The sequence below is a fragment of the Clytia hemisphaerica genome, unplaced genomic scaffold (assembly GCF_902728285.1).
Source record: "Clytia hemisphaerica strain Z4C2 unplaced genomic scaffold, Clytia hemisphaerica genome assembly, whole genome shotgun sequence".
In the NCBI taxonomy this organism is placed as follows: Eukaryota; Metazoa; Cnidaria; class Hydrozoa; order Leptothecata; family Clytiidae; genus Clytia; species Clytia hemisphaerica.
Genome location: NW_027103582.1, coordinates 240,194 through 261,115, shown reverse-complemented (window position 1 = coordinate 261,115; position 20,922 = coordinate 240,194). Strand labels below are relative to the sequence as shown.

Sequence of the window (20,922 nt, the reverse complement as noted above, 5' to 3'; positions counted from 1 at the left end):
CGAACCTTTTTCAATCAATCTTGGAGGTAATTACAGTACTGAACTTTATTCTCCAATAATATATGGTCGACTGAAAATTTCGACATTTTCTCATCGGGGTTATTTTCAAAAAGTTTTTTCAAAATATATTTTCTTCGCCGAAAATAAGGTCCTCAAAGATGAAATACTCTTCTTCTCAAAAGTCTTCATTTTCTTTTTCATCAAATTTTTTTATTGCGACTTTTAAATCTTCAGATTTAGAAATAGTTGGCTTAACAGAAAATGTATAACACATGCCATTGTTTTGTTGGTTAGACAGAAATCTATATTTTGTACATGGCAAATATAAAAAATTCACTCTGGTCAGAGCCCTTAATTTGGCGGATGGCGTGAAAATAATTTGACGGGAATTTGATTTGACGGATGAAGGACATTTTTCTCCAAAAAAACGCCATTAAATAAGAAAGAACCTGTTTTAAGGTTTGAAATAGACCTTTTCATGAATTACGTCACGAACATCACTTGACTTGACTCGTATTCATACAATTTCCATATACATACATACAAAAATTTTCTTTCCGCCAAAATTTCTTCTCTAAAGGTTATCTGCAGCGGTGACAAATTAGGCTTAACTTTTACAAGGATTCGAATTAATTTGCAGTTTGGTGCTTGTTGAAAACATATTGTGGAGTTGAATATTATCGAGAAACGTTTTTCATTTTTGACAGATTGCTCTCCATACATGTTTGTTTTTTTATAAGCAAGTGTCTGCCTCTCTATCAGTCTCGCATTATGCTTAGCATTCTATTGTTCTTAAACAATAGAGCTATTGTTTAGGTACCAAAAACTGAGCCTGCATATGCTTATAAACGTTATGTTTATAGAAAAAAAACATGTACTTTTATTGTAAGGTAGTAGTAACAAATTTCGAGAGGTAAATCACTTGAAAAAAGGTGTACAGTATGTAGCCCCCAAAACATTTATCCAAATTGAAATCTTTCTAGGGAATTCAGAAAATAGGGAACGTTAAAAATTTTTCTTGTGAATTAGGCCTCAACATGTCTAGTTTCTTTCCCCAAAAGATAATTTTCTTAGAATGAAGGTTTTTGTATGATTTTTTTCAGTCAAAGCTGAGTCACATTTTTCTAATGGCCCCCAAAACGGAGGCTTAGTTTTTTTTCGTTTTTTAGCACCGACATCAAGTTACTATCAACAGGTATGAAGGCAATGCTTTTCAAAATTTACTTTTCTCTTTATCTTCATACTTCAAATGGTTGTCAAAACGGAGGTCAGTGGCCCCCAAACGTCGATTCAATACACTCTTCTCGAGATGCATAGATTTATTGTTGTCCTCGTTTTCAAAATTAATTCAAAAAAAATTCATACCAAAACAATAAGTGTTTCAGGCCTGGCTGAGTGCAAAATCCCGTGCAAAATACTAGCAGTCTCTAATGTTAATTTTACCGTGAAATATTTCGAATTTTCTGAAAAACTTTGAATTACTGAGTTGGTATGTTGGTATATGTTATACTTTCAAGAGTTACCCAGTTTTTAAGGGCTAACTTCCAATCTTGTTTGACCTTTGACAGTTTCAGTCCAAATAAAGGGATTTTCGAAACTTACTTTTGAGAAAAAAGGAAGAAGAAAATTAGCCATATTAAAAATGACATTTTGGTATTTTTCTTTTTTCGGACTCAAGAGAAACAAGCAACATGCTGAATGGACCTACCTAATGATTAACATCAGATGAAAATAAGAAAAAAGTGACAATAATTGTACAAAAATTCAGAATGGAAAAATAAAGCTTGTGTGTTGAATAATGTAAAATAGTAAAATGGAATTTCCCCAAATACGAAAGTCACTTAAACCATTCAGGCCCAAAAAACCCTATTTTTAAGCAGTTTTTGGCCCAAATTTGCCCAAAAAAAATTTCTTTAAAAATCTGGCTCCGTCACATTTTGGGCATTGCCATTTTGCATCACTGTGCAAAAATTCAGAAAAAAATTATGAGTCAACATTGAGAAAAGCTATATTTTCTTATTTGGTTAAAGGGAATTTCCCCAAAATACGAAAATCCGTTTTTTAAGGCGAATAAGAATTTTCCGGTAAAAACCACTTCAGCCATTCTTTAGAGAATTTTGCCCTCCATCTTTGTACAAAAAATCAGAAAAAAGTAATGACAGGATTTTGCACAAAGTCCAAAAATCCCTATTTTTAGGGAGTTTTTGGCCCAAATTTGCCCAAATATTTTTTTTTTCGAAAATCGGGCTCAGACTGGTAACAGACGGACGAACGGACGGACACAGGTTAATTTATAGGACCTCCACCGGTTTACCCGGAGGTAGGTCCAAAAAAGCTTTCCCAGGTTTTAAAGTACAAACATCGCTCATTAAGGCAAAACCTCCGTTTTGGGGGCCATATACTTTACGAAATTTTCTGACTTTTCAAGACTTTTATTTAACTTTTTTTTTTTGACTTTATTTATTTTGTTACTTTTTGTGATTCACTCTTCGACAAATTTAACACCATAGATAAGTGGTAATTTTAATTTTAATTATCTACAACCAAATAATAGCCAAAATAAAAGCCCCCCCTCCTCCATTGAAATATTCAACAAAAAGATAACTCTCGCTAAATTACACCCGATAATTGGCAAACTGGCTGATCTCGTTAAGTGTCCAAATTACAAACATACTGTGAAAATATCGAGTTATACATACGAGTCATTCTTCTTTAAATTTCTGCCAAAATTTACAAATTGTTAAAAAATAATTTATTACATGAAAATATAATTTAAAAAACCTAAAAACATTTGTACAAGTTAACCATTTCACTGTGAAATTACAAACAAATAAGTGAGCTTAGAAATTTTGTTTCATTGTCGTGGTCTTTTGTTTTTATTGTTCGCAGTGGCGGGTACGAAAGGAGATACTAATGACAAGATTTTGCGATTAGAATTATTGACATTGAAGCCTAGTTTAAAGTCTTCCCAGAATTCGATACACATTGGTTTAATCATCATTCCAAATTACTTTTTGTGTTGCCATGGTGAGTTCGTTTGCTTCTGCAGTGAACTTGGTGAATGTCTTCACACCGTCGGTCCTTTCGTTTTCATGTAGCGCATCTTGAGGCTGCAAGTTCATCTTTTGGCCGTAAACGCATAACAATTTGATCTCCATTGGACCAAGTTTGTAGTCACCCTGAAAAAATATGAAAAACATTCAAACACAATAAAAGGGAAAACTGAAACTTTCTGACCAGAACCCAAAAAAAACCAGTCGACTGCAATAGAGGGGTAAAGCTGGCAGATTTCACGAGCACAAATATATTTAAATAATTCACAGAAAAAAGTAAACAACGAACCTCTCTTGGAAGATCATCGAATTCAGTCAAGTAATCATCCATCAACATCAAAGCATCTTTCTCATTATTGTTATCGACGACGTCATCAGAATGCTCTGCAATGACTTCTTCGTACTCGCCTCCGTCATCTTCGTGGTTGTACGAAACGAGCGCACGCGTATTTGTCGGCTCATCTTCGTCCATGAGATCATCTTTTTGTTGTGCTTCTTTACAAGCCAAGAAGAATCGTCTGCCGAAGAAACAAATATTAGTTATCAACTAGTTTTCCGACTTTTCCCGAATGTTTTTCTCGTCCGATTCAATTACTGTTTTTTATTGCAGTTTAGACACTAATGTCGCTGAATCATGAAATGCAGAATCATGAAATGCAGAATCTAAACCTACTTTAGCACAACGATATCAAAGATTTACAATTTAAAAAAAAATGGCCCTGGTTATTTCTTCTTGGCAGGAGAAAGAACTTAAAAGTCCAAAGAAGGAGGAAAATCCATAGTTGGCCTCACTTGGTGTAGCTTCAAGTCACAATTTTCTTTTTTTGGACTTTAAAGAAAATACTCAAAAGTTCTCAGACATTTCTTACTTGGTTTGAACGACTTCAGTCATTTGTTTATCAAAGAGGTCAGCCATGATGCCAATATTGTGTTGTTCCAGAATTTCGACTTCTTTCTCCACAACTTTGATGTGGCTTCGATGCAGATCAACCTGAGAAGAAACGGATACAACGATGATACGGTTCAAAAACATACAGTGAGATGGTCTAATGTCGACATCACTCATCTAATTCCGACACCCTTTTTAGAGATTGGAAACTAAGAAGATCGGAATCGCTAGTGGAAAATAAATTCCTTTACTTAGCAGTCCGAGAGGAAAAAATCTTTTGTCCATCAGTGCTTCCAACCTTCCTACTATTCCTATCTCTAAAGACAGGTGTCGGAATTAGAAGAGGGATGTCGACATTAGACCAACTTACGGTACAAGTTGTTCCCGATTGTTTCTGGTTGTTACGCATATAAATGAATAGTAAATAGGGAGAGTTTCTCAACGAAGAACCATCTGAATTAGGAGGTCTTAAGCACCCTGGAATACATGAATTTTCTATTAGAAGATTCATGTAAAATAGCCACGAAAAAACTTTGATTAAAGCTCTGATTGGCTAAAAATTGCACACTTAAACATATTTTTTTCAAAATGTCCGAAGTATAAGGCAATCTTAGCATGTCTCAGCCAATCAGAGCTTTTCTCGACGTTTTTTTGTAACAAATCCCAAGTTCAAATAATACGGAAATTGAAAGTGATCGAAAAGACATTTCTCCAAGAAAGGGAGTACCTCTTTATGGAGCCATTTATTATCGAGAAATTCCGTTTCTGTGCTGCTGTCCAGATTCTGTATGGCAAGCTGAAACACAAAATGCCATTATTCGTTCAATAAAACAATTCTTTTTCTTCACACGCTTAGCGATCCAATTGCAGAATTCCAACGATGGGGGGAAGGATTATGGTTCAGGTCATCTCAGATGGGTACAATTGTCTGCCAAAAATTCCTGAAAATTCCTGAAAATCTCTTCCCATTCTTTTCCAAAATGAGAGGCAGCTGAAAAATCTTTAAAAATTACGTTTCTTAATCTCACCTCGGAAACTAACTTCTTTTGCTGATTGATGCCATCAGCATTTTTCTTCACGATATCATGTTTAGCGGTGGTCAAACTCTTGTCAAAGAATTCGGTCATTTCGGCGTAAGATCGCTCCATGTCTTTCATTTCTTTGTTTAAAAGCTCAATGTGGGTGCTATCAACATTTTGACCATGTTCCTAAAAAGGGGAAAGCTTGACTTCAGTCTTTGTTTTTGGTACATTCGGATGGCTCAACATTCCTATATCGGAACAAAAGTGACCAGTTTCCAGTTTGACCGGAAAAGATAGCGCTTCATTTAAACCCTAACATAAATTTTGCTAACTTGCTTCTATATTTCAAGAAAATTTCCATTCTTTGCCTTTCCTTTTATGGTATTATTTCAATTAAAAACTTGCATTAAAGATGTTGTAGGCGAATTTTGATAACATTTTGTTTGTTCTTAAGACTTTTTTACCTGATAATGTTTGACTTCTTCTAAAGATTTGCTGTGCGTTTGAATTTCGTCTTCCAAAGAAGAAATCCTTTTATTCAATTCTATGAGAAGAAATGAAAAATAAAATGGTTAGCATTTTGTATCAAATCAGGAAATAACACCTCACTTAGCGACTTCGATACACGTCTTTTCTATAATAACAAACTATATAAGAACATAATGGCCAAAACATTAAGAACAAGTCAAGAACATTTTAAGGCTTTGTAGGCTCTAAAATACCCGGTTTCTTAGGAAAGTGGCCAAAGCTCACAAAGTGGTGAAAAGAACAGGTTAAGAAATTTTTTAGGCTTATAACTCACACTCAAGTTAAGAACATCCAAAGGCTTCAAAAATTTTAGATGTTTTTATAAAAAACGTGTATTCTATCAGGATACAACTAATTTTCTTTTTGATATAGTGTGCTCGAGAAAAAAAGACTTACTCAATTAACCCCTATTCGGCCTAGGGGGGGGGGCTGTTTCTGTTCGGAAGTCAAATTATTGGTAATAGCTCCTGAAATAATAGAGCTATTGCCATGAAATTTTCTGTAAATTCCTAACTTTTATTTAGCTTCAAAATAAAAAAAATTTGACACCTAAAAATTTTCACACCTTGAGTATGATGACATTTCTGACAGTAAGGTGTCACAAAAATTGACACTTTTCCAATACAAATTTATTTTTTATGTCATATACATCGTTTAATCTGTAATATATTTAATATTTAGGATAAAATAAGCATTTTAAACTCAGGCAACTTTTTTTCTAAAGCCTTTGTTAAAGTACAATAGCTATTTATCAGAACAAAGGAAATTTGCGGTTTTTGCTCACTTTGGACACTTTGGGCATGATGAGTGACGTCATCAAAAAAATTTTTTGTCCAAAGTTACCTTATGTGACAAGAATCTTGTGTGCCAAATTTCATCCAAAAAGACCCACTAGATCAAAAGTTGAGGGGTGGTACAGCAGAGGAATGCAAAGAGATGGAAAAACAGCTTCTTGAAAATAATGGAAAAACGGCTCGTCATATACCAGGTCTCTTGCCCTTAAGGGAGTTTATGTCGAGTAAATAGGTTTCTTTTGTTGTCACTATAAAAAATCTGCATAATTAGCGTGTTGGGACAAAATTCTTTTGTTTCAAGCCTGATTATGCGCAAACTTTTAGGGCTTATATTTTGGGAACACCTCTCCTATACGAAAAGGTACCTATATCTTCTTGCTCAGAATTTCCTAGCGATTCTACTGATATAACCGCATCATGACTGCACCATAATATGGAAAGCTAGAGCTCGAGAAAATCATAACTTCATCTTGATTTTACTCGACTTTTGACAGTTTTACAAGCCCCCCCCCAGCGGTTTGCGTGAATGCGTTAATGGGCATTTTCGGTTGCGTGAACGCGTGAAAATTGAAAAAAAAATGCGTGAATTGAAAAAACTTGCGTGAACGTGAAAATCCACATTTTGACTGCGTGAATGCGGGAATCTGGGCTATTTTGTGCGTGAATTCGTGAATTTTCCCTTTTTTCCACCGATCATGTGCAGTTTTCCCAATTTTGCAATGTTTCCCGAAACTTTTCCGATTTTCTGAAAAATTGGGTTATTGTGTGATACTCGAGGAAAATTTGCGTGAATGCGCGAATTTCGAAGAAAATTGCGTGATTGCGTGAATTAAGGGTCCGCTGGGGGGCCTCTTACAATAAACCAATTTAATATCAATGCGTTAAGAATTTCTTTTGCTATACATTGGTAAAAATATTGCCCCTTATTCTTTAAAATTGAACTAGTAATCGCAAAAAAGGAAAAACAAATTTTCATTTTTATCGTTAAATCATGTAGAAACCGTCCGATTTGTATGGCGAGCCGTCTTTTCTGGACTTTCATTTAATGACCTAATCAACGTTTATACAATAGAATTTTCAATAGAAGTGATCGTTGAACTTTGAGTAATCAGAAAAGCTGTTCTTCCATCTCTTTACATTCCTCTGGGTACAGGAAAAGCCCCCCCCTAGTTCTGAACTGCCCCTTAAAGCCTAGGTTGAATATGGTTAAGGGACAGCCACTGATAAAAAAAATCTCCTGAGTATGTATCTTTTAATTGATTGCTTAATTGGGTTTTTGGATTTTCCCCAAAAATAACAAAGCTGAGCAAATCAGACTTTTTGAGAGGAAAATCAAAGTTATGGCTGGCAATCAAAACAAGGGGATCTTATTTGAAGTTTGCCAGAAAAGGTTGGCTGAAACATTTCTCCAACCTGTACGAGGCGCTGATAAGGAAAATATTAGAGCGACTAACCATCGACCAGTTGTTCTTCCACTCTGATACTGGTCAACTTCAGATGAAGAGCATTCTCCACATCTTGGTAAGGGACCTTCTCTTTGCTGTCCTCAATCCTAGCAATGTTATGTGCTTGTTCTAAGACATTCTTCACTTGTCGGTCTTGCTCTTGTGTCAAGAAGTCATTCTTCTGTCGTTGACGGTCATTTCGAAACTTCAAATCATCAATGTCCTCCTTCAAATCATTGACCTGTGCAAGCTTCAGCTCCAATCTACATTTGAAAAAGGAAATAAGCGTCAATCACAATCTGTGTTGCAAAGTGAATAATAATAAATGTCTTCAGATGATTAAGAATATAGCAACTTCCTATAGGGCAAGGAGCCAGTTTATTAATATCTTATAAAAATAATCAAGTATTTAACGCAGGAAAAATGAGTACAAAAATCAATTAACGCCAAAGACGGGGTTTTTGAAAATTACCTCGGCTCAAATTTTATCAAACGGTTGTAATTAACGCAAGGGTAGCCAATTCGCGTTATTAACTTGAGTAGTTATATAAGTGTAATAAGGTAAAGCATAATTTAGGTGAAATATCATAAAAATTGGCTATTTCTTTAAGCAACAACTTTCCATTTCTAATTTTTATAGAATCTTTCTACCAAAAGTTTTTTTTTTACGAAAAGATTTGAACTTACTGGTGCATGAGAACAGCTTCATTGAAAGTCAAAACATTAGCTGGATCTTTCTTTGCACTTGATTTTCCTTTCTTGCCTTTTTTGCCACCTCCTTTCTTCTTCGGCCCCATTTTTTGTCAATATGTCTCCCTTACTACATTCTTTTACTTTTTGTTTTGTTTAGTCTAATAAAAGAAAAATAAGGAACAGATAATTTCTTCAATGAAGAAGAATCATCAAACAGAATGACCTGATACCGGCATTCCAAAAGTTAACAAACTAACACTTTGATTGCAGTGTTAGAACCAGGTGAAGTTGAACAAATTCCATATTGGTGTTGATTGGTCCGCAGAAATTGTAGAAAAAAGGACGACGAAGAAAGTACACGCTATAATATTTATTTTGAAAATATAAAGAAATTTACATTTGAAAGCATGATTAAAGTCTCAACAAAAAATACAATGGAACACCTTTTGATTGCAAACATTTTTTCAAAATTAAGATTTTTACTTGAAGGTTTCACCTCTTGAAAAGCGTTGACATCAAACTTCACAGTTGAAATACCAAACAACATTTTATAACAAATCATATATTATAAAATACAACTAAAAAGCTATACTAAAATAAAACCTTATAAATAGGACTCCCTCCAACCTAGAAAGTGTCACACTTTTAGGAATGTCTTATATTCTATAGTAAGACAAATAGCAATTTTATCTTAACTCTTGTCAAAATAAAACTTAGGCCTGTGAGGGAAAGAGGAAATCAGGAGTTTCAACTTGACGATACCACTAGAATGCATTCTGAAAACCTTCTCGCGCTCATGGTTGGCTTGACAGAAAGTTTCTGTGTCTCATAAATTAAATAATTGTTGTTAAAATCATTTACAAAAGATTATCTGCCCTCTTATTATATCTCCATAGATCTTAAAGACATCAAATGGCCAAACCGAATACTGAAACAATACAATACATTGTTTTGTTCTCCCATCTTACTGTGCAACTACCTAAAACACAAAAAAAGGAAATCATTTGTAATCAATCCGCGTCAAAAAACTAGCAGGTACCAGCAAGGTTCCACTTAAATTTGGAAGTAAAAACAATATACCTTATTACACGAAAAATACTAGGCAAGTATTCAATGGCCTTGAAATCAACACACACAAAATTAACGCAAATTTTATTTACTTTTTCAAGGACACCACGGCTAGTTTTAATTAAGGGGGTTTTTATTAATACGAAACTTTTCAATTTGTGTTAATAAAATGACTAGTAATATTTGTGTAATAACATAATCAGTATACTATTTTTTGAGTTGAAGAAACTGATCAATATTTTTCTAACATACCGTCTGAAGAGTTATCCCAGTAACAAGAACTTGCTGTATGAAGGCCAGCACCATTCTTTTGCATGATAACGCAAGTGACTAGTAAAAAAATTGAAAACAAACCCAAATCAATGTTAAAGTCTTTTTCCTAATACAGTGAGAAGATAGCTATTTGGTTATTAAAATGTATTCACAAATACAATTGAAATACATTTGTTAAAGAAAGCTGTAATTTCACGAAAAGATAACTTTTAACATAGCCCCTTGTTTTTGCATCATATTGCAACATAATCGCAAGTGATTTGAAGTGAAGTATGAAAGACTCTACACAAATTATATAAGTTTGGGAAATTTTCTTTCTTACCAATGTATTTGAAAGGTTTTCCTAATTTTGTGAGTTGATTTAAACAAGTTTCTACAACACTAGAAGTCCATTGATTGACTTTGTTGTGCTGGTATGCATTTCCACCAATCGATCCTTCAATAGACTGAAATCAAAATGAAATTTGGTGTATAAAAGTAAGAAATGAGGTCAAGTATTTCAAAAAATGCCCAAAAATCTCGAACTTGTGTTGTGCGCAGATTTGTAATACTTGCGCAGATTTGTAATACCTGCGCAGAATTGTAATAAACTTTGTGCAAATTTGTAATACTTGAGCTGCGTAGAAATGTAATACTTCTCTGCGCAGATTTGTAATTTGGAATTGATATTTTCATTGGTAACCAAATTCTATTCTGCGAACAAAATGCATTAAAAAATACTTATAAAATAATACCCAAATAAAGTTGTGATTATTGAGCACATCGAATAAGTAATCAATTAATATTTCTTTACTAAGCAGTGCTTTTATAAAAAATTTATCTGGTAATATAAAAATTGTTTATGACAATAGCGCGGACATAATTTTTTAAAAGAACTGCTTTTATAAGAAACTAATCAATAACTCGTAAAATAAAAATTATTTCTTGTCGGTTATTGTTTATTTCGAAGTAAACAAGGTACGAAGAATAACATGAACATATTTATTTTTTATAAGCACTGCTTTTATAAGAAACTAATCAATAACTCGTAAAGTAAAAATTATTTCTTGTCGGCAACTGTTTATTTCAAAGTAAACAAGTTACGGAGAATAAACGTGGACATATTTATTTTTATAAGCACTTTGTTATGAAAAAACAATTAATGATATAAAAATATTTTTGTCAACATTTTATCATTTCAAGAGGTAGTTGATACTTATTTATTCCCAATCCCATGTTTGTATTGAAAGAACCAACTGCCAAAAGCCAATTTTCATTAGATTAAAATATATTGATTCGTTTCTTATAAAGTTAATTTTCATACAAAAGATATACAACCTTTGTGCGATTTTCTGATTATTTTCTAAGTCTTTTTTTCGAAACTTTTCTTCGTGGGAAACATATGTCCTCGAAGTAAAAATCTAAATTAAAAATTAAAAATCTGCACAGAGTAGTATTACATTTCTGCGCAGCTCAAGTATTACAAATTTGCGCAAAGTTTATTACAAATCTACGCAGGTATTACAAATCTGCGTAGGTATTACAAATCTGCGCACAACAACTTAGTTTAAACATAAAAGTGGGTAGTCATATGATAGCAAACTGGTTATATTTATATTATTTATATTATATATTCTAAATATTCAATTTTTTGATATTTACCTCCTTGATAATATTGCTTACTTCTTCCACAACAAAAGCAGTCTAAAAAATAAACAATATTTATATTCTTTGAGATTGACTTCATTCTATAATAACAGTTCTATAATAACTATATTATAACAGTTTTATTTAAACAAAGAGGCCCAAAAATGCCAAAGTAAAGAACAATTAAAAAACAATACCAAGTGTTGAGTGGCTGAATTTAAGCTGATCAAGGGCCAGATTAGTAAAATACCCTAGTATCAAACCTAACTTAATAACTTAATTTTGCCCTAGAAATAAGAATAAGATACAAACAATATTAGCCTCAAGGGAGTGCCTAAAATAAGGTGAGCTTCATCAAAAATTTTCTTATAAAAGAGAAATGTTTTTTGAAAATTATAGCCTGCTGTCCACTAGGCTATTTTTAGCTATCGCAAAACGATTAACTATAAATAACACTGTCTATCGCGAAATAAACCTGTGTATCGCGTTATTTTATTTTGCGATAGGGAGTGAAAAAGTTTTCACTCAAGATTTTTATCCAATCGCAAAACAACATTTCGCGATAGTTTTTAACAATAGAACCACCTGCATTTCTTTTATTTCAATGTTTACATAAGAACAAATTATACGCGAGGGAAGAAAAAATGAGAGAAATTCATTTTGCGATAAGAACATCTTCATATCATGAGAGCATTTTTGACTTTTGGTGTGTGATCTTGTGTGATTGTATTTTGAGTCAACATGCCAAGAGGGAAAAATAATTTAGAAGAAGATGAAAAACTATCTGAAGCCGTCAGAAATTACAAATGTTTGTATGACAAGTCGCGTCCCGACCACAAAAATAAACCATTGAAGCAGAAATGTTGGAGTGAAATCGAAAAATATCTTGGAATGGAAGAAGGTAAGTATAATCCACCGATTTCCCTGGTTTTTATCAGACAATTTATTTTACTTTATGCCGATATTGTAAAGATTTCCTTTACCCAGACTTTACGTTTCTTCTTCACTTTTGCTGACTTCCGTTGCCTATGTTTTAAAAGCAAGCAAGAAAGAAGCGCCAACTGTAGCTCTTCCTCCTCTCTCATCTTGAAGTTTTGAGGAAATAATTTTTATTTCACGATTACACTGTTTTATAGTGGACATGTAAAATCTAAAAATAACTTCAGACATGCGATAACATTTCGCGATAACTAAAAATAACACTAGTGGACAGCAGGCTTATATGAATCCCAGGACAAAAAGGTCATTTTTCAAAAAACTATTTATACAATATAGCCCAACTCTTAATACAAAATTTATGGGAAACGCATATTTGGACTTTGCAAATTAGTTTCTTGAATTTTGCAAAAAAAGCCCCACATAGAAGATCTTTCAAATTCAGTATGTGAATAGAGCAGCAAAAAATGCAACTTTTATATTTTTCCTTTTTTTTGCAAAAGTACCAGAAATGGAAATAAAGGGATAATGATAATTGAATACTATCCACTGATGATCTGTGGCACTATCATAAAGCTAGAATCGCTTTGAATACTCTTCGCTTGAGAAAATGAATGACAGATTAAAAATTTTTACCCATGAGGGAATTTGCAGGTTTCTGCTGGGGTGGCTTTTTTCAGCTCGGCTGAATCCTCAAACTGCGCAAAATAGTATAGCTGTGGCAGACCATTTAGACAGCCCTTGAATTTCAAGTAGACATAAGTCGGCACATAAGTTCCAACTGAATGCGGCCGAAGGCATGTTTTTAGGTTGGCAATGCCAATCTGAGCTTTATTATAGATCGACAAAGTTGTTTGAAGGCTACAGCAATGTTTTTTTTCTATTTGAAAGCTAAAATGTTCGGTTCAAAGTTTGGCTTTGCCAGGGTTCAGACAGACCTTCGAAAATAAAATTCCCTGAGTTTCCCTGAATTTTAATCAATTTTCAAAGGTTTTTTCCCTGAGAAATTCCTCATTTTAGCTATTTTTTCCCTATTTTTTCCCTGAGTATCAAGCAAACCATAAAAACTAAGCAGAGTCAAAAGAGATGTATCTTTAAACAAAAGGCACACAAATCAAATGGTAAACCTAAGGTAAAAATTAAAGCTACAAATACTGCATATGAATAAACACTTTAAAACTAAAAAAACTTTTAAATCTGTTTTTTCCATTCATTCTTCAAAAAATAAAATTCCCTGAGTTTCCCTGAGCAGACTGGGAAAAAAATAATTTTTCCCTGGGTTTCCCTGAGTTTCCCTGATTTTTCTGAAAATTTATCATATTTCCAGGTTTTCCAGGTTTTCCAGGGTCTGTCTGAACCCTGCTTGCTGACCAAAAATACACTTATGGTCTGCTGCCGAGAGAATTGATGATTATGGTTAGTAATGAACTGCCAATCATACAACCCTTTGGTTGGCTTTTAAGTAGGCACTGTCGAATGCCCACCTGAAATTTGAGGGCTGTTTAGATGCAAGTTATTGGAATGTTTACAAGGTTCTTGATAGAAAATCCTTTGTTTGATTGTCAAATGATAACAGTGCACTTTATAGTTTTGATTCCCCTTGAAGAATCATATTCCGGTTTTTATGTTACTGGATGCTGTTTTAGAGCTTTAAAGCTAGCCTGCCTGTTATAAGTATTAAGTATAGACTGATTCGACAAAATCCAGTTAGGGACTATCTTCAATCAAACCTCAAGCAAGCCGCCTGTTCCTAACCGACAAAAATTTCACCCACGAAACGAAAAAATATGCGCAGGTTCAAGCGAGCTATCATTATCAAGATGTTACTAAACCATCCTGTATATATTCTTTCTACCATTTCTTAGAAAAAATGGCTGATTGTGGGTGAAAATGACGTCACACCGAATCGGTCAATTGGAAGTTCCTGATTCCCAGTTTTGAGCAAAATGGTGCCCAGCATATTAAAATATATTCAGCACGAGAGGCTCTATTTAATTTTAGCATATTGATATTAAATAGCTTATTTTTTATCTCTTTTTAATACATACCTCAAGTTAGTCTAATGTCAACATTCCACTTCTAATTTTGACACCCTTCTTTAGAGATAGGAATAATAGGAAGGTCGGAATCACTGATGGACAAAATATATTTTTCTCTCTGATAGCTAAGCAAAATATGTAGTTACAATCAGCGTTTCCAACCTTCCTATTATTCCTATCTTTAAAGAAGGGTGTTGTAATTGGGTGAGGAATGTTGACATTAGACCAACTTACGGTACCAGTAATAGAATCTATCTTTTTGAGCATTTCAATCATACCATACAGTATAGACCTAATTCTAGATTGAAGTTTTTCACCCACGCGGGAGCTCGCGGGCGTTCTGCGAGGGTTCTCAGCTCAATCCTTGGACCGCGCTAAAAATGGTAGACTGAGCTGTGATAGATCATTTCGATGGAAGTTGTTGGAATGTTTACAAGGCTCTTGACAGAAAATTGTTTGTTTTATTGTCAATGATGACAGTGTGGTTATTAATTTTGTTAGATCTGACAAATTGATGTTTGTAAGTGCACTTTACCGTAAGTTGGTCTAATATCGACATCCCTTGTCTAATTCCGACACCCTTCTTTAGAGACAGGAATAATATAAAAGCTTGAATCACTAATTGAAAAAGCATTATTCCTCTCTGACCACTAAGCAAAGAAAAACAGTTTTAACCTCTCTATCAATTTCAGCCGATAAAAAGGGTGTCGGAATTAGAGGAGGGGTGTCGACATTAGACCAAGTTACAGTATAGTTTTGATTCCCATTAAAGAATCATATTCTGGTTTTCATGTTATTAGATGCTGCTTTAGAGCTTTAGAGCTAGCCTGCCATAACATTGTGTAATGCCAACATACCTTGTCTAATCTGGTCTAATCAGCTTTTTAGGCTTGAAAAAAAAAAACATCATCGTTTTGGAGAACGCGACAATCTTTAGAATAACTAATTACTCCAGAGGAATTTTTTTAAATGATGACATCATATAATTGATTTGTCTTTTCTAACACAGCTGTTACCTAGGTACAAGATAATTTCTGTTTTACTGGCTGGAAGTAGTTTGTTAAATATTAAATAGACCGTCACATTCTCCCAAATGACTATCCATTTTGGAGGGCACTTTTCAACTATCATAAATTTTTTGGGACGCCCATAGACAGTCAGGAACAGTCGCCTTATTAGGAGACGCCTCCTGCTGATTAGGAGACATGTAGGTTGCTTGGGGTTGCTTGATTAGGAGACCCGTCTCCTAATTAGGAGACATAAAACTTTGATCTCAATTTTAAGGGCTTTAGGCTTTTCCGCGCATTTTGAAACTAGTTTTAATGGAAAGAGCAGCCTCGAATTGGTAAAGTTTTAAAAAAATTATTAAGAGACGTGAACCTCCTGATTAGGAGACGGGTCTCCTAATCAGGAGGCGTCTCCTAATAAGGCGACTGTTCCTGACTGATAGAGTCATAGCTGTCAACTTTGCCTCACAAAAAAATGTGGAGAGCTTTAAGTCAGAAAGATTTTCCCAATAAAACCAATTTTTCCAAGTTGGAAAATCAGGGAATCAGGGAATTTCCCGTCCCAATTTTCCAAAATCAGAAAATTTTTGGAAATGCAGGAGATGTGGGAGAAAAACCTGAAAATGTGGAAGATTTGGCTGAATTTTTTTCACACGGGAGAAATTGTTGTCACGCAGAGGAGTCTCCCACATTGAGACTCAATGTGGGAGAGTTGACAGCTATTATGATAGAGCCCACAAAAGTTTACAAACGTAAGCATTCAGAGTGGATTTTGCATCCTTTCCAGACCGGCCTGATTTGACACACTAGGGTTTTTGAAAATTACTGTAAAATCGAAAGAGAAAGTCGTGTATTTTTAAATACGCCGTTCCTTAACTCAAATTAAATGACTTTGGAGGTTCGGTGAAATGGTGTCAGAATTGCTGTCCCATGTTTTGTCAGATAGTCCCAAGTTAGAGAGCAGTTGACACGCCTGACGGTAGCTAGCTAAAGTTCCCTTATAGTCAGGGAGCAGAGCGCCAAAAAAATCAAATAACACTCGGGACTTTTTGAAACTTTCAGGGATGGTTAAGTAGGCCTAAAGGGTCACAAAACCGTTTACTTGCCTTTCTGAATTTACTTGTGGGGCCTTGCACGGACAAAAGTTTACTGTATGGCTAATCCCAGGGGGGACATATTTGACCCCCCTGATATCTTGGGATCGCCAAATGCTATTGATTCCAAATTTTGACCACTAAAAGACCTTCATAAAACAAAATGATTGTATTGTATTTTGGTCTAGTCACGTGACCTTAGAGGGTATTTTACAGACCAATACTTTTGCACTCTTTTCACTTTAGAATTCTTTGACCGTAACGGTTTTACCAATGAAATTGTAACAAACATATTAAATCTAATATTTTATGTGTCTTGGTCAAGGGAGTTGATGAATATCGATGGAGAAAAGTTTATTTTTTACCCTGTCGATCGGTCTGTAAAATTACTTAACTTTTAAAGGGAATGTTCTATGTGTTATAAAGTATACGGATGAACTGCAATATATAGAAAGGTAAAGGAAAACATCCCTGTATTTAGCGATATATTTTGTCCTGAAAACTCTAACTCGAATTCATAAGTGCTCTTTCAAAACTACCATGATAAGATTTAAAATATTGACCTGTAAGAGGTGCTGAGGAAATGCTGAAACACATTCAAAATGAGCCGCTATCACTCCACTGTCACCTCTATACGTAATTTTCCATCATGTATCATAAGCCAGTGAAGTGTATTCTTGAACAAGACAGCTAATTCTGCTTTGATTTAACTAAGCAGGGACCACGGCAGTATGGAAGGGGCAGCCTGGCTTTGCCCGACCACATTTTTTCAAAGCAAAAGGAAAATTTACTAATCAATCCAAATTCTGCTTTAATAAACAGGCCCGGAGGAACGACCGTAAATATGTTGCGGCTGAAAACATATTAAATGAGTTAAATTTCACCAGACCAGGATATGGAGAAAATAGTGCATTTTGCTGAAAAGAAGCGAGGCTAAAGTGAAGCCTCCTCTGCCTGCTTCCACCGGGCCTGAATAGTCTTGAAAAAGATCTATTTTAGTTAATCAAGATTGATTGCAGGGTTTAGATTATAATTTTTTTCCATCTGTACCTCCTTAGTCGAGGCCCCCCCCCCAGCGGACCCAAATTTCACGCATTCACGCAAAAATTTTTCGCAATTCACGCTATTTTTGTACAAAAAATAGCTTAAACATTATCAAAAATAGGTCAAACAAACTCGAGTATGACACCATGATGCTTAGCTCAGGGGTAAGGAGGCGCAACCATGGTTTACGCAGAGAGGAAATTTTTGCATTTCTTTCACTTGCGTTTGTCTAAAAATGCTCTCTTTAACACCATTGAAAAAGAATGTAGTCTAAATTCGATAGAGGCAAGGTACAATCGCTTGATAATAGCTTGTAAAATGAGGTAAAAGAATGAACATTTGTTGCGAATGAAGCGATCAAAGAAATTTAAAAAGAAAGGTTTTAATCAGGGCTCGCGAATTAATTTCCTAACGTGGAGGGGCCAAAAACATAGTGACTATAAAGGAAGCGCAACCATGTTTTGGGCCGACAGAAGAAAATTTATATTTTAACCCTCTGATGTGCTTAAATACAAACTCCATTTCAGACTAGTTTTGCCAAGAAATCAGGTTATCGAAAGTCTACATCATGGGTAAAAATTTCTTTGAAATAAGTTTCATTTTATTTGCAAAAACGTGGTGAAGCCATGGCTGCCTCCTGCCCGCAGTGGCTCTGGCCCTGGCTGGCCCTGACCCTCGATTACTCATCATGCATAACCATGGTTTTATCTTAAACAAACACTTTCAAGGGGGCAAAGAAAGAGAGCGCATCTAAATCATGAATCGTTTTATAAAATAGAGAATTTGAAAGTTCCTGATTTTTTTGTGCACCTTCACCTGGCATCCCTTGAATTTGGGATAGGTGCGCACCTTGGGGTTTTCTACAAACTGTGTAAAGGAAAAATTCACGCGTTCACGCAAAAAACAGGGCAGATTCACGCATTCACGCAATAGAAATATGGATTTTCACATTCACGCAAGTTTTTTCAATTCACGTATTCACACAACCAAAAAAGCCCATTCACGCATTCACGCAAACCGCTGGGGGGCCCTTAGTCACTATACTCTATCACTTTCAAAGTTGAGCCGCAGACTAATAATCTAAGTTCTTGAAAATAAAATCTTGTTGGCAGGAATTTAATTTGACCCTTTACTAAGTCAGTAAATTCGAGTAAATTCGTAAATCGCCAGACGCCACTTTCTGGATATGAATATTATGTTCCAGCCAAGGGTGCCTTTTTTGAGACAAAAGAGGGTTGAAAAAATCCAAAAATTATATTTGAGTCCCATGGACTGGAAATTTCTACTTTTTGCTGCTTGAAAGATCAAAATTTGGTCAAATTATCCCCTATAAGCCTCATAAAATTCACAAAATGTCCTTTATTTTCTCTTTTTCAGTCCCTCTAAGAAAGTACTAAGTAAGGTCTATCCTACGACAAAATCTTTTTAAATATGTCCCGTTGGTCTATCTCTTTATCTAGTCAAATAAAAAGGCCAGGGCCCAGGCCTAATATGCATTTTGTTACATGCTTTCTTTTTATAAGAACCAGCTTTTTTCGTGATTTTTAACTGGGAATGTACGTAAGATCCGTAAGATATTTGTCAATAATATGAAAAGGCTCTCCATAATCTCCCCAACAAGTAACAACATACTCTTCGCCGATTTTGAGATTAAAGGTCTGGCTGGAACCTTATTGTTCTTCTTTTTTCTCAGGTTTCGGCCGCCGGGGGTACTAGGGTTGGCGGATTGATGAGAGGGGTATGTGTGCGGACCGGACCTCCGATGAAAACCAACCGACCCTTAGAGAGACCAAATTTTAGTGAAAAAGTGACCCTTAGAGAGACTTTTTTGGAAAATTTTTTCCGATTTTCGAAAAACTTCCTTCCCTCTTAGAGAGACTTTTTTACAATTTTTCCTGTTAAAGTTAAATTTTTTTTCTAAAACTCATGCGAATGTTCCGACCCTTAGGCCTTAGAGAGACTACTTTGAAATTTTCTGATTTATATAACCTTTAGAAAGACTTTGGAAGGTGAAAAAAACCGACCCAAGGTCCGCCCATACCCAGCATCCATTTTTGCTTAAGTACCCTCGGGTTTCGGCCTAAGTGATAGAGCCTTGTGTTCTAATAAAAAAACATGTGTAAGCATACGTGAGCCTGCTGTGGTGCAATACACATTGCACATGGTAGAAAGGTTTCCCGCGCTTTTCTCGCGTACTTTTAATCTTTGTTATTTACGAAATGCAATGGAATGTATTCATTTATAAAAGTTATAGACGGGGGTTTGTATACAAATTATTCTTTCACTGAAAGATCAAAGAATCTTTTTTATCTCAATTTTGTTAAAGTAAACAGAAATGTAAATAAATCTTATAAAACAGGTGAATATACAAAAGATACAAAAAGATGATGATTCTCTCATTTCTTTTATTCGTTTCATTTTGTATGAACCCCCTGAAAAGATTCAAATATTTTGAACGCTGTGTTATGAGAAAGAAAGATGGCAACAAAAAACTGAACTTTTTTGTAACTGAAAAATGAAATGTGTTTTGATTGATTTCAAAGCCCACAAGTAAATTCAAGATGGCAAGTAAAGTGTTTTGAGCTCTATGGAACATAAGCTTTCATTTCATGTAAGTTTTAAAAAGTCCCACCAAAATACAACTTTTGACATTTTTTTTGGCGCTCTGCTCCCTGACTATTAAAGCTTATCAAAAACCTTCCTAGACATGTTGATAAATTAGAGTTAAATAATGATTTGAAAAAAATAATTGAAGAAAGTGGTTATACCTCTTCAGATCCTTGAAAATCATCCATGGTTGGTAGCTAATATTTATTTGGTTAAAAAAGTTGACAAGAAAAATTATTTTCTGTGATTTTGCCTCTGCGATCCCTTCTCGTCCGGATACGTCAAAATATGACGGGCATTCCACAAATAGCCGTATTCCGGGTGCAATAAATTTACAGACCAAGAGACATTTTGAAGTTTAAATATTAATTATTAATTTTCTATATTTAGGGTAAAACAAAAATTTCCAAACAATTTTTTATGTAATTCTGTATATTTATATCATTACTTTGTTACTTTTATCGCTAAAACTTTCAAAAAGTTTAAACTTTGTTGGATTACAAAATAGACTACATGTAAACAAATCCAAGCGGCTTATAAACAAATATGGTAGACCAGCTACGACAGAAAAAATGTCCTTCCGGCTCGGCTGCTTTTATGGATATGGCAATTTATAGCAATGCAGTCGTACAGCCATATCGTGGTCGTGCAACAGCTATATGCACGATGTTTTTTTCAAATTAAAAGGTATATATTTTTCTTTCTTTAACTTGTCAAAATTCAGACAGTCCTACTAAACGAACAGAATCGGTGATGCATGTAGTAGCGCTACGTGTGTGTGGAATTTCGAAATGACAACTATTT

At 34.6% G+C, this 20,922-nt stretch overlaps 3 protein-coding genes across 6 annotated transcripts in view; 1 reads left to right on the top strand and 2 right to left on the bottom strand.

The window, feature by feature from the left end:
- Positions 1 to 2,684: 2,684 nt before the first annotated feature.
- LOC136801289 (coiled-coil domain-containing protein 83-like) lies at positions 2,685 to 8,588 on the bottom strand. Its single transcript, XM_067057921.1, has 8 exons — positions 8,419 to 8,588; positions 7,741 to 7,994; positions 5,429 to 5,508; positions 4,971 to 5,150; positions 4,670 to 4,738; positions 3,923 to 4,044; positions 3,343 to 3,571; positions 2,685 to 3,179 (listed from the first exon to the last, which is right to left on the bottom strand). The coding sequence occupies exons 1-8, from the start codon at positions 8,526 to 8,528 to the stop codon at positions 2,991 to 2,993; spliced, it is 1,233 nt and encodes a 410-aa protein (XP_066914022.1). The 5' UTR covers positions 8,529 to 8,588; the 3' UTR covers positions 2,685 to 2,990.
- A 191-nt stretch (positions 8,589 to 8,779) lies between these two features.
- On the bottom strand, positions 8,780 to 20,411 carry LOC136801288 (dynein light chain Tctex-type 1). The gene is made up of 5 exons (XM_067057920.1): positions 20,280 to 20,411; positions 11,407 to 11,448; positions 10,088 to 10,211; positions 9,745 to 9,822; positions 8,780 to 9,403 (listed from the first exon to the last, which is right to left on the bottom strand). The coding sequence occupies exons 1-5, from the start codon at positions 20,304 to 20,306 to the stop codon at positions 9,333 to 9,335; spliced, it is 342 nt and encodes a 113-aa protein (XP_066914021.1). The 5' UTR covers positions 20,307 to 20,411; the 3' UTR covers positions 8,780 to 9,332.
- Positions 20,412 to 20,675: 264 nt separating this feature from the next.
- Positions 20,676 to 20,922, top strand: part of LOC136801286 (fibroblast growth factor 4A-like) — a 29,991-nt gene continuing 29,744 nt past the window's right edge. For 3 of the 4 annotated variants that reach the window (XM_067057916.1, XM_067057917.1, XM_067057915.1), the window contains exon 1: positions 20,679 to 20,805. The gene's annotated coding sequence lies outside the window, so the exon portion shown is untranslated. Of the gene's footprint in view, positions 20,806 to 20,922 lie in introns of all 4 variants that reach the window. The other variant, XM_067057918.1, reaches the window with a different exon arrangement.

What these genes read in the sequence shown, in the direction of transcription:
- LOC136801289 (XM_067057921.1), bottom strand. Translation starts at nt 8,528, where the DNA reads ATGGGGCCGAAGAAGAAAGGAGGTGGCAAAAAAGGCAAGAAAGGAAAA. An exon ending in AAGAAGTCAAACATTATCAG is followed by an intron (nt 5,151 to 5,428) that starts GTAAAAAAGTCT and finishes TCCCCTTTTTAG; the next exon opens with GAACATGGTCAAAATGTTGA. An exon ending in TCGATGATCTTCCAAGAGAG is followed by an intron (nt 3,180 to 3,342) that starts GTTCGTTGTTTA and finishes ATATTTTTTCAG; the next exon opens with GGTGACTACAAACTTGGTCC.
- LOC136801288 (XM_067057920.1), bottom strand. Translation starts at nt 20,306, where the DNA reads ATGGATGATTTTCAAGGATCTGAAGAG. An exon ending in AAAACCTTTCAAATACATTG is followed by an intron (nt 9,823 to 10,087) that starts GTAAGAAAGAAA and finishes TTTTTTTACTAG; the next exon opens with TCACTTGCGTTATCATGCAA. An exon ending in CTGGGATAACTCTTCAGACG is followed by an intron (nt 9,404 to 9,744) that starts GTATGTTAGAAA and finishes TTTGTGTTTTAG; the next exon opens with GTAGTTGCACAGTAAGATGG.